The sequence below is a fragment of the Sander vitreus genome, chromosome 14, assembly GCF_031162955.1.
Source record: "Sander vitreus isolate 19-12246 chromosome 14, sanVit1, whole genome shotgun sequence".
In the NCBI taxonomy this organism is placed as follows: Eukaryota; Metazoa; Chordata; class Actinopteri; order Perciformes; family Percidae; genus Sander; species Sander vitreus.
The window spans coordinates 5416989-5429804 of NC_135868.1; the positions used below are offsets into that span (position 1 = coordinate 5416989).

Consider the following 12816-nt stretch of genomic DNA (forward strand, 5'->3'; position numbering starts at 1 on the left):
GATGTATTAGTGTAAGTGGCTGCTGGTTAATGAGGTTTTTTTAGTCTTTGTTTTTGTGAAAGTTGAGACAATGTTTTGTCTTCATTTTGGTTTTGGTTCCACGATCACTGCCAGATTTGGTTTCTCAGCACCAAACTCCGTTACGAGTGAAGTCACATCTGATCTCAGACTATTTATAATAAAGTTATTCCAAGTTTACTCGCTTTTAGGTAATTCCGAGAGGATACTACTCACCGTTAACCACGTGCCGACCTCCTCCTTCTCTTTCTGGGCCGGGTCCACCTTTTGGGCCAGACCCAAACCTTCTTTTGAGTACGCCTTCGTCTTGGTTTCTCTCTCCACTATTTTGAACCGCTCCATTTGCTGCAGGCAGGCATATACGTACACAAAAACACAGACAAATCTCATATAAAAACCAGCTGTACTCGTTGATACACCTAGATCACATTATAATAAAAACTCTTATTTTCTACGAGTAGAAAAAAAACCTTCAAATCGCAGCAGATCTTCTGATAGTACAAAGATTCAGACGAATACGAAAGAAATCAACTTTCAATTGAATTTACAAATACCTTTAAAGGCTAAAAAAAAATAAAAGGAAGAACATTTTTTTTTCCTTTTGTCTGTTCTTAAATATTTAACAATGTAGGAGCTGTACTTCTTGATACACGTGGATAACAACAACAATCTTTTATATTCTACGAGTAGGAAAAAAAACTTAAATTAGCAGCAGATCATCTGATTCACATTGAATTTAATTTTAAATACCTTCAGAAAGATAAAGGACGGATGTTTCTCTTTTGTCTGTTCTTAAACAATCTTAACAATGAGGGAGCTGTAAAGTAGGAGAACTCAGCAATAATAAATGGAAGTCGGGCACTAGAGAAGCCATTCAAGCCCACTCAGCAGACCAGAAATAGGACAAGACCAGATAACTGTCTGTTACTGAAGGCAGTTACAGCCTCTTCTCTCCTGTGGAAAAACCACAGCAGTGATTTGGACACTTCCGAGGCCTTTAAGACCCTGAGGGCGAGGCTCATAAATGTTGTTCTAATTGTATATACACCGTATCTGTATCTCAGTGTACACACCCAGTAGATTGGGATATTCCTGTTTTGGTTTTCCTGGTCAAGACTAAATGTTTCTATCAAACCCAGAAATGCTGCACTTTAAACTTCTTATGCATGTCATGTATGCAACAGACTTGGGGGGGGATGTCTCCTCGGGATCTTTTGTCCTTACTCCTTTCCGACCCTTCCAGTTTCAAGATAACTGATGGACAAATGGTGTCCACACAGCTGTTTAAAAAGGAGACTGAATGTGATTAAGAGCGTAACGTTCAATCAGAATTACAACACAGCTATCAATGTGCGGAATATTGAAGTTTAACATTCCCTGCAGGAAGTATAATTTCAGGTCGACTAACTGAACCACAGGTATTCTTGGAGAGCAGCTTTGGGATGGAAAAAAACTCAATCAAGACCAGAGGGAGCTGGCGAGTCGCTCTGGTCTCTCATTGTGCGGGCAGGTGGCTCACATTCAGTCCATCTCAATAACCCTTTAATCAAAAGGCTCCTGTGGCTCTGCGGCCCGACGGGCGGCCAAGCTGCGCTACAGAACAGGTGTTAAGATACCCGACCAGCTCCCGTGTTCACCAGCTCCCTGTGAAGAACGCCATAATGAGCATAATAGCTCTTCATTTAAAAGGGGTAATCTGAGAAACTACTTTGGCGACATTATTGCTACAAAAAAAAAAGGTCTGGATACAAACCCCCCAGGGATTCCAAGCATAGACTTCATTTGATGATGCCTGATGTGTTGGAGCTTTTACAGTGTAATCCCTCTGAGTTTATCCCATTTTAAAACACACAATATGAAAGATTCATTGTATTCGAGTTGGAGTTGTTGATGAAGCTTCCACAGCTTTCGTCTGAGCTACGAGGAGGACAATAGCGTGACTTGGAAGCTGCGCACATAAACATACGGTGGACTATTTGGAGCATTCTGGTAACTAGATTATGCTGTAGGAGTGGTTTGACAGGTTTCTATGGATGTTTTAATATATTTTAGCTGAAAAATCGCTCCACTGATTAACAAAATGACTGATTAAATGAAAGTTTAATTTCTCCGTGAAACAACAAAATTACAGATTTTACAGCGGCCTGTATTCTCTTCATTTTAAGAATTTTCATTTAAATAAATATCTGTTATAGCTTTAGTGAGTAACTTTTTGATATTATTGAACGTCCGTTACATTCAAGCCGTCGCCAAATGAGTTGCTACAAAGCTAATTAAGACCATCAGCTCCACACAACTCTCTCTGTGTTTCTCAGTATGACTGAGTTCAGAAGATTGTGTCGTCCGGTGACTTTCCCGCACAGAAACTCGAGAGAAGATAATGACCTCTTCTGAAGAGTCCATCATGTTTTTTTTAATCCTCCGTGTCCTCCTTGGCTACTAGCAACTGCGTGAAGGGGGCGCGTGTACGGTCACGTAAGGCTAATATCATGTGGATACGTCGACAGTTTTCTCGTCATTACTTAGAATTCCTCATGAGGGCGACAGAAACTACGCACTATAGCTTTAAGTCGTTATCTATTGTCGAATGAGGTAACACAATGGAGATTGAGCCTATGGCCCACTGATGATAGCCCTTGCATTTGTAGTATTATGAACTGGGTGTCTGTGGAGGACATTACTATGGCCTCAGGATTATTTCATATCTCGCGAGCGCGATAAAACACGCTCAGCCCATACATTCTTTCCATCTCCCTATGTTTTGTTTTTGACGCCCCGCAGCTGCCTGTACACTCTCAACTCTTGTTGGGTTGGTGCGCGAAGAGTAATATCTGCGAGTGTGAAATTATAGCATTTGCTCGTGGGAGCATGTTTGTATATGATATAAATCGGATGGCATACATTACCGGGGGAGGGGAAAAATAAAATAAAAATAAATCACAAGCAGCGCAGTTAGTGATGTGTTTTCCATCAGCCAGCAGTGGTTGGTCCACCAGAGAGAGGAGGCGGAGCTAACACAGACAGACCTGGGGCACGTTTAATCTCAAAACGGTGTGCATCGTGTTGCTACGGTTTCCTGGTTAACGACAGGTTTCCTCGGAACGGTGTGCAACAGCTATTCCCGTTTGCTGGGTGTGTCTCTCATTTATTGGCTGTGTCACAGGTGATACCCAATCAGCAGAGAGACGTGTCTGTAAACTCGGGTAATAAAAAGAGCGCTTGCGCACACAACAGGATGTTCAACACCCCCCCGTTTCAGTTAAAAAAAAAAAAAATGTGTTGCTATGTTTTGTCGGGGCCTTTGAACGCAGCCTTGCTCTTCAACTGACTTGTGTGTGACGCACGGTACTGCTTTTTTCCGGTCTCCGCTCCGCTTTTTTCCGGTCTCCGCGAGGAAACGGTTACCGTGGCCGAACAAACGAAGAAAACGAGCGACGACTACAGACCAGGAAATAAAAAATAAAAAAACAACTTTGAACAAATTTCTTAAACCGTGTCTGCATCTTTTAAAAAGTGCAGTGTATGTCGTCATTAATTGTCTTGTGGTGTTTTTAATGCCATCTAGTGAATTCAGAGATCATTTTACACATTATGGCCATCAAAGTTAATAACTAACAATATCCACTGACTTGCATTGTTATTCGTGTATTTAGCTATTACAAATGTTTAGCTTTTGTTCAAAAGGACTTTTTTTTCTGTTCTGGCTGTTGCTACTCTGTCAACTCTGAGGCCTTGATAGAACTAAAACAATTACACACGTGAAAATTGCAGATATTCAGTTAAAAACATCAATAACTTTTATACTGCAAACATACTGTACATGTCGCGGTTTCCAAGATCAAAACTGAACTTCCCAACTCTGCAAAAATATCTTCTACAAAAAAACAAACGTTTCCTGAACATGAAAGAAAACATCAATACAATTAATCAGCGTATTGAGTGATATCAGTGTGTATATACAAAAAAAAAAAAAAAAACATTCAATCCTGGAAGTCAAATATTGGCCAATACATTTTGGTACACTGCTAATCTATAACCTGATATGTCAATGACAGAGATATGTAGAATTTAGACTTCAGTCAGTTATACGACCTGGAATTTGTCAAATACATTTATTCGACTTTTTTTTTTTTTTTTAAAGACTTTCCAGAGTTCGGAACAAACGCAATCCTCCAGCGTGAACACGGGTCCTGGTGGGAGTGTTATAATGAACATGATGTGTCCTACTTACCGTTTCTATGAGTTTGCGGTTCTCTACTAGCTGCCTTTTGTCTTTGATCTCGTTGGATGCCACCCACGTCTTGATCTGGTCTCGAAGACGCTGGGGGATCAGAAGAAGAAGAAGAGGGAGAGAAACAAAGCGGGGGGAGAGAGAGAGAGAGAGAGAGAGATTGAGAGACACAGAAAGGGAGAGGGATGCAGATCCATCAGTGGATACATGCAGAGACTCGTCCTCTACAGTCATGGATGGTCAACTTGGTGTCTACATGCGGCAAACAGGCTTGGCTTGGAGTTTGGTCTTCATGGAAACACCGAGATGAAGCGCACACACACACACACACACACACACACTCTGGCTGACTGTGATGATATTTAATACTCACACAATGCACGCACACACAATGCACACACACACACAATACACACACAATACACAATACAGACACACAATACAATACACACACACCTCTCTATGTGTGGCCAGGGTAAACAATATATCAGATTAGCAAACAATCAATGCCCTTTCATCCAATTTCAGGGCCCAAACTAGAAACACAACAGACCTCATCCTCTCATTTCTGTTTCTGTCTCGCTTGCTAATTGGCTAGAAATTAGACCCTTTATCCACCTGGTGTTAACACGTACTCTGTATGTGGATATCTGACGGGAAAAGAAACACGTTAATCCAGCTGTAAATTCACACAGAGCGCACTGCAGACGGGAGGTGGTCGGATCTCAGCTTGGTGCAAACGCAATCTACAGCTGAAAACAATTCATTTATTTATCGATTAGTCCATCCACAGGCAATGAATCGGCATCGATTTTGATTATTGACTTTTAGTACTCCCCCAAGCATATGAATTATGTAATAATACTATAATAACAATATAACGTGGTTTTCCTACGTAAAAAGTAAAAAAAGAAGGGGGCTGGAAGCACATCTTCACACACAAAAAGTTCAACAGCACATCTACACTTTCTCCTTCAGTGAGAAATGTGGGTTGTGGCCTTGCGCCCCGCCCACCAACGCTGCTTGCGCTAGGTTGACCAGTGAAAGAGCAGCGTGCATCGAGGTGGCTAGAAACAGAGATTCAGCCATATTTGTTTGAGCCTGAAGCCGCATTCAAAACCGGACGCGGAAGCGGCGCCCGCCTCCTTTCTGTGCCGCCCGCCTCCTTTCTGTGCCGCCCGCCTCCTTTCTGCGCCCATGTTAACCAATGGGGCTGTTCAGACAGGGCGTGCCGCAGCTTGTGTCGCTTTTGCGTATTGGACACGGATTGGCTTTCCAATCTGTTGCGTACCGAATCAAGCGTGCCCGGGGTACATTTGAATCTCAGATTTTAGGGAAGTGCACAGAGATCTCCCCCTTGAGGAGGGGAATGTGAAGACACCTTTCTAGTGTCAAACTTTTCACAAATACAAGTCAGTATAGACAAGGCCAGACATTTCTAGGGGACATAAACATAAGACAAACTAATTTTTGAGTGGAGGGGATCTTTCCCATATGCGTCTCTCTCTGTATTTACCTGTAGCTTTTTAATCTCTTTCTTGAGGTCCGCTTCATATTTCGGACCTCAAGAACTCAATATTACTTTGCATTACTGATTGCGTTATCGTGTTCTCACTCTGTATTGTGTTTCTTGCGTTTGTCCCTGTAAAGCACTTAGTGACTTATGTCTGTGAGAAGCGCATTATAAATATATATTTTATTATATTTTACTTACAGTCCTGCAGTAAATCCTTCATGAAGCTTGTAGTGTTTAGTTTGTGTTGAAACGGTTTCAGAGAGGTGTTGATTTAACTGTATGATCGTTTTGGAGGACGCAGGTTGTCGTACAGAGAGGTGTTTCTGTTATTAATCCTGTATTTACCTGTAGCTTTTTAATCTCTTTCTTGAGGTCCGCTTCATATTTCTCTTTCTGGTTGGCGTTGGCTGCATTGTGAAGCTTTGGAGGGGAAAAAAGCAAAGGAGGGTCAAACAAGTTCTGGTCCTAAGACAAAACGGCGCATGTTTCATTCATTCATGCTGTGACTAATGATAATGCAGTCTGTGTTAACAAGTTGCACCAGCCTGTCGAATACGTATTAGCTCATACTTGGTTAGATTAAAATTCTGTCATTTGTTTTTAGCTTTGTGCTTTAATCAATTCATTTCAGGACAATTCCATTGATCTCTGTGGGGAAATTAGGGTTTGTTGCAGCAGCACAGGAAACACAATTCAATTAAGGAACAAAGATAAAACATGAGAGAAAAAATGGATAATAAAAATACACTTTCAAAACAATAAATGTAATACAAATGAAACATGAACATTTGTGGGTTAAAAAACTAGTCTCTTAAGAGTCAAATAGGACTTGTAGTAATCAGTGGAAAACTCTGCCAAATAGAACCACAGCAGCACAATCAGTACAGGATATAATGAAGGAGGGGCAACTGGGATGTCGGGTAACTAAAACACTGACAACTTTCTGCCTCTTTATTAGCAGAACAGATGTACACTCTGGGCCTCTGCGCTGCTGTTAGCTCAGGGCCAAGCACTGTTTTAATAACAGCTCAGTTTATTATCAGTATCAGGAGTACTGTACGGTCTGTTGTGGTGATGGTAGAATATGCCTGCACAGTCAGAGAAGTTAAGCTCAGAGGCAGATAAGGAAATAAATGAAACTAATGCAGCAATAACAAAACGGACTGAAAAACGTTTCCTTCTCGTCGACGTCCTTCACTCCTCTAAATAAATGTTCCATCCACACACTACATTTGACCAGAGTTGTGTCAGCGTTTATTCCCCAATCACAGTGTATAGAATATGTATGTTAGCATTTATTTTACATTTATTGTTTAATTCCTTTCAGTATGTTTATGTATGCACCATCCACCAAGGCAAATTCCATGTAAGTGTTACTTACTTGGCAATAAATCCTTTTCTGATTCTGATAACACAAATAATAACAATTAGGGCTGGAACAATTAAGACGATTGGCAGACAATTAATCAACAACAATTGTGATAATTGTTTTAAATTGGGTTTTTTTTTTTTTTGACGCCACGATTCGCTGGTTCCAGCTTCTCAAAATGTGGACGTTTGCTGGTTCTCCTTACGTCTTCTCCAATTGTTAACTGAATACCTTTAGGTTTTGGACAAAATAAAGACATTTGAAGACGTCGCCTTGGAATACTTTCCTGACATTTTTACAGACTTCTGGGTCCAGTTTCTCTAATGTGATCTGCTTTTCTCGGTTTTAAAACCATTAATAATTGATTCTTTTTTTTTTTTTTTATTATTATTTCGGACTGTGGATCAGACAAAAACTAGAATTACCGCATTACGGTTAGTTGCCTCCGCTAGCCAGTCAAGTGCAGTTTACATCCATGTCTGTTCAGAGTCATAATATATGTAGTGAAGACTTAGACACAATAAAAAAAAAAAAGAGGTATTAAGTGTATTTTCTTAATGATACGTGTCTCCATTTTAGTATCCGACCAAATGTAAGATTGTGGTCAACCTCTCTAATCTCCCCTTCCGTTTCTGAGTTATGGCGTTTAATGATGGCTCCAAAAGTGTTCTTACAGAAGATTAGGATGTCACAGTGAAGTTGACCGTTTGGATATAAAATGTCATCACTTCATCATTTTATCCTATTAGACATCTCTGTGAAATGTATATGTATAATCATAAAAAGGGCTCTGGGAAACAGTGGATATGGGACTATATTTTTTTTTTTACTATGATTAATCAAAGCAATGATCAATGAACAGATAGTCAAGTCCCGATGACGATCCTTCCTCACCTTTTGCCAAATGTCTTCAAACTGTTCGACTCCTTCCGCTACTTTTTTCAGACATCGATCTATTTCCCCTGGAGGAGGAGAGAGGAGCACAACAACGGGAAGGGATTAGAGAAAACCGGGAAATGAAACCGATCATGTGACAGTGAATATAAACATCAACACACTCGGGGGCCGGTTTTAAAAAGCAGATTTAACTGATTATCTGACCCAGAAAAGTAATCCAGGTAACATAGTAAAACCCTGCTACTTATATCTCTCACACACACTCACACACACACACACACACACATTTGACATCCTCATTAAACATGCATATCTTAAAAGGCAACGCACAACACATATCCTGTGCACACCCAGCTGCCAGTTTATTAGGTACACCGAGCTAAAAATAATGTGCTCTAATACAACGGTATGGAGTAAAAACAAACCTGTTTAGACAGGCTGACACCTGGTCGGCACATTCAATATTACTTTGCATTACTGATTGCGTTATCGTGTTCTCACTCTGTATTGTGTTTCTTGCGTTTGTCCCTGTAAAGCACTTAGTGACTTATGTCTGTGAGAAGCGCATTATATATTTTTACTTACTTACAGTCCTGCAGTAAATCCTTCATGAAGCTTGTAGTGTTTAGTTTGTGTTGAAACGGTTTCAGAGAGGTGTTGATTTAACTGTATGATCGTTTTGGAGGACGCAGGTTGTCGTACAGAGAGGTGTTTCTGTTATTAATCCTATCCTTGTTAATATAAATGCTAGGGGGGCACGATTCAGAAAATGTCGCGATTCGTGTAAGTCAAACCAGAGGAGGACAGATCTATGTTTACGCTTTTCATATTACACACTATACATGTTTGCTATTAAATGTATACACGTAAAAGCTAATTTTTGTGTCTTTTTTTTATTTTTATGATTTCCGTCTTGGACCACATCAAGGCTGGAATTTTTTCTCTTTAATTTAAAGTGTGTAACATGGATATAAAAACACATATGGGATGTTAGGAGGTTGATAGGAACCAAGATCATTTTCATTGCCGATTATTGTCTTTAGCGATAAGTTGTTTGTCTATGAAATGTCAGAAAACCGTGAAAAATGTCCATCAGCGTTTCCCAAAGCATCATTGGCAGCAAAACTCTTACGATTATTTATATTATCATTACTATTTAACTAATTCATGAACAGTACAGAAGAAAAAGAAGAGAAAAGAGAAGGAAGACATATCAGCATATGAGAAGGGGAGATCGAAGGAGGGTTTGGTAGAAACTGGGAGTTGTGGGCAATAGAGACAGCGACGACTGGGAGCGTTATAGGAGACATGGAGGACGAAATGAAAGATTTCGGTAACACTTTACTTGAAGGTATCTGCATAAGAGTGACATGACACCGTCATGACACATGAGCCTTAGCCCTACCCATAACTTGTCATGACAAAAACCAAACACTTAATGATGGAAGCGTTCATAAACATTTATGACTTGTTTATAATGTTTGACACGTTCATGACAGTGTCATGTCACTCTTATGTAGATACCTTCAAGTGAAGTGTAACCAAGATTTCTTTCCGATATGCAACTAAAAGACCGAGTTCCTGTTTCGAGACACGGGAAAAACCCTTTCCAACTTACTAAGAACAAGTGAAATACTTCTAATAGGGAATGTTGTTCTGATAGTTAACTGATGGAGGAGCGGGGAGTGAGGAGGAGAGCTGCAGCCGCTGGTGTAGTCGAGAACAGACTAAGTTATGAGAACAGACTCTAGTTTGGCCTTAAACAGCCTTGACGTTAAGATTCTGCTGCGGGGTGTGTTATTTTTAGATGAAAGTCCACCTCAGTAATAATACATTATATAGTCTAGTCGGTGCTTGTGGTTGATCTTTTTCTTTGTGAGGAGTTTTGAGGGGAGATGCGCGTTTTGTTTTTTAAAATGTTGGAGAAGTCACAAGAGCACATATGAAAGGATGAGTGATGCTGGCAGAGACGCATCAATCCTGTCAAGAAAGTCTTTTTTAAAGCCTGCGGTGACAAACTTCAGGTTGGAAATAACATCAAAGTAAAGGAACATCTCTGTGGGACAGCGGAGGTTTTGGACGGGTTTAGGGCCGCACGGTATGAGGAAAATATCCAATTGTGATTCTTTTAACTTATACTGCAATTGCGATATGATATGGGAGGGAATGATCATTTTTGTATCATTATTTTCATTGAACAATATTCAAAATTAAAAACGATTATAGTGTGATTTTTGCGAGGATTCGTCCCAAACAAAGACTTTATGTCTTCAGTCTGTAGGATACGATCTGTAGGCCGGGACATCCATGTTTCGATTTGGATCCCATTTCCTGCATTTCTCCATACATTTAGGGACCAAAATAATACAAAATCCAGAAAATAATTAAATTATTAAAATTAAATTCTTCCAGAAAGATTAGGACTAAACTAGGTTTAAGAAAAGGATGTCTTAAAATAGGGGTCGATTACCGAGACTTATAAATAAAATATCAAACTCATTTGAAAGTAGAGGGGACACAAACGAGATTTTGAAAAGTGTCCCCTTTTTGAATAAAAAGCCTCGAGAAAGGAACAGAAGAGCAGCAGAGGACTCGGATCCTGACGGTTCTCACAAGAAAAAATAAAAGTGAGTCTTTCTGAAGCCTCAACCGAGCTCTGGTGTCTGTGAAAGTCTGTGAACAGGATCATGAGCAGACTTTTGCACAAATGTTTGCCAACACACGCGGACGCAACGTCACCCTGTGTGCACAAAGTGCCACATTTAACAGACCCAAAACGGGGAAAGAAAACAAACAGAATCCTTTGACTAGCAGTGATAGGGAGATATAGATATCATTTATCAAATTCTCATTAGATACTGAAATACTGAGACATACCATCATGTGGTAAATTGTTCACCTGACAATCGAGGTACTCATCACATTAATGCTACAATCCTAAAATGATGTCCCAACACACTCGAGACATCGAAGCGATAGCTATCTCAGTACAGTATCAATTATATAACTAAATGTACCATCGTAAAATAGGGTTACCAGAAAACCTATGCTTGGATCTTGTTGTCACGTTGGTCCAAAATGCTACTGGCTAGCTACCTGCTTAACTGACACACACACACACACACACACACACACACACACACACACACACACACACACACACACACACACACACACACACACACACACACACACACACACACACACACACACACACACACACACACACACACACACACACACACGTTACTAAACATGACATGTAAGTGTAGTTTCAGAGTTGTGCATGGTTGCTTTTCTGTGAGCTACATACAGTTATCTTGAAATTAAAAAAAGCTACAACAATTAGTCAACTAATCGGTAAGTCGATCGACAGAAATTTGATTGGGAACTATTTTTGAGTCATTTTGAAGCAAAACATAGCAAAAAGAGCGATAGTTCCAGGTTCTCAAATGTGAGCATTTGCTGCTTTCTTTGGCGTTATATCATAGTAAGCTGAATATTATTTGGTTTCGGACTGACATACAAAACAGGATGGTGGCCGGGTTGGCTCAGTGGGTAGAGCAGGCGCACATATACTTGGAGGTTTATGCCTCGACGCAGAGGTCCAGGGTCAGAATCCGACCTGTGATGATTTCCTGCATGTCTTCCCCCTCTCTCTCTCTCTCTCCCCTTTCTCATCTAGCTGTCCTGTCAAATAAAAGGCGGAAAAGCCCAAAAAATAATGTAAACAAAAAAAAAAAAAAAACACACAGGACATTGGATGAAGTCACTTTTGGATCTAGGATATTGTGATGGACATTTTTTAACCGTTTAAAGCTCGGCACAATAGACAAAAGTAGCACGAGGCGCAAAATGGGCAGAGTAAAAAGGCTAAAACACATTAAACAAAATGGTATAGACTTAGTCCTTCAAAAGATGCACTGATTGGAGCATCCCCCCCCCCGTAGCTCAGTGGATTTAGCAGGTGAGAACATATGTGGCCCCCTATATTCTAGCACACTGAAAATGCAAATGCAATTCTGACCGCTTCTAAACTAACTATGGTGCATTTTCAGTGTTTTCCCTAGCTTTGTGGAAGACTTAGGTGCAGGTATTTTGCGGGGGGGTTTAGGCATCCTTCCTCAAGAAAATGTTACGTTTTTTTTAAATAATAAAAATAAAAAAATGCTATTTCCCAGTACATGTTGTGTATTTGTGGGTTGTTGCCCCTTTTATGGGTTTTTGCGTCTCTTTGTAGTCGTGTTGTCTCTCTTTTTGGTCATTTTTGTTTTCTTTGGGGTTGTTTCGGGTCTGTGTGGTCATTTGGTGTCTCTTCGTAGTCGGTTTGTGTCCCTTTGTGGTAGTTTTGCGTCTTTCTTTCCACATCATTTTGGACCGTTAACGCCATATCTGTGTCTAAAACGTTTTTAAAACGTTGGAAAAGCTAAAGCAGATAATAAATAAATAAACACTCGAAAAGCTTAAAGACAAAACTCGCGAAAGAAGTCCAACTACAATCATTTGATCTTAGAAAAGTCTTTTAGTTACATCAATTCAGCTCAGGTGCTTCACCTAAACCTTATAATGACGGGGAAACCCCGGATTTTGTTGGGGGGGTTGAATATAATCTATCCAATCCAACTGCTGAAAACAATCCCAGAAGGCAATGTGTCCTCATTTGAGAAGGTAAAATGAGCTCAGGTTCAGGTAAATTCACCATGTTTGAGATGAAGCTACAGAAACCAAAAGCACGTTTGTTTTGATAAACCCTAACCTGGCAGGATGACAGCTTACACGACTCAG

General features: G+C 40.2%; 1 protein-coding gene across 6 annotated transcripts in view; it reads right to left on the minus strand.

The window, feature by feature from the left end:
- LOC144529471 (CCR4-NOT transcription complex subunit 3-like) overlaps positions 1 to 12816 on the minus strand; it is a 36940-nt gene that overhangs the window by 19698 nt on the left and 4426 nt on the right. For 3 of the 6 annotated variants that reach the window (XM_078268585.1, XM_078268583.1, XM_078268584.1), the window contains exons 3-7: positions 8029 to 8096; positions 7147 to 7170; positions 6111 to 6185; positions 4250 to 4339; positions 235 to 363 (exon numbers count right to left, since the gene is read on the minus strand). In XM_078268585.1, coding sequence (XP_078124711.1) covers positions 235 to 363; positions 4250 to 4339; positions 6111 to 6185; positions 7147 to 7170; positions 8029 to 8096 — 386 coding nt within the window. Of the gene's footprint in view, positions 1 to 234; positions 364 to 4249; positions 4340 to 5765; positions 5827 to 6110; positions 6186 to 7146; positions 7171 to 8028; positions 8097 to 12816 lie in introns of those variants that run through there. The other 3 variants (XM_078268588.1, XM_078268586.1, XM_078268587.1) reach the window with 2 other exon arrangements.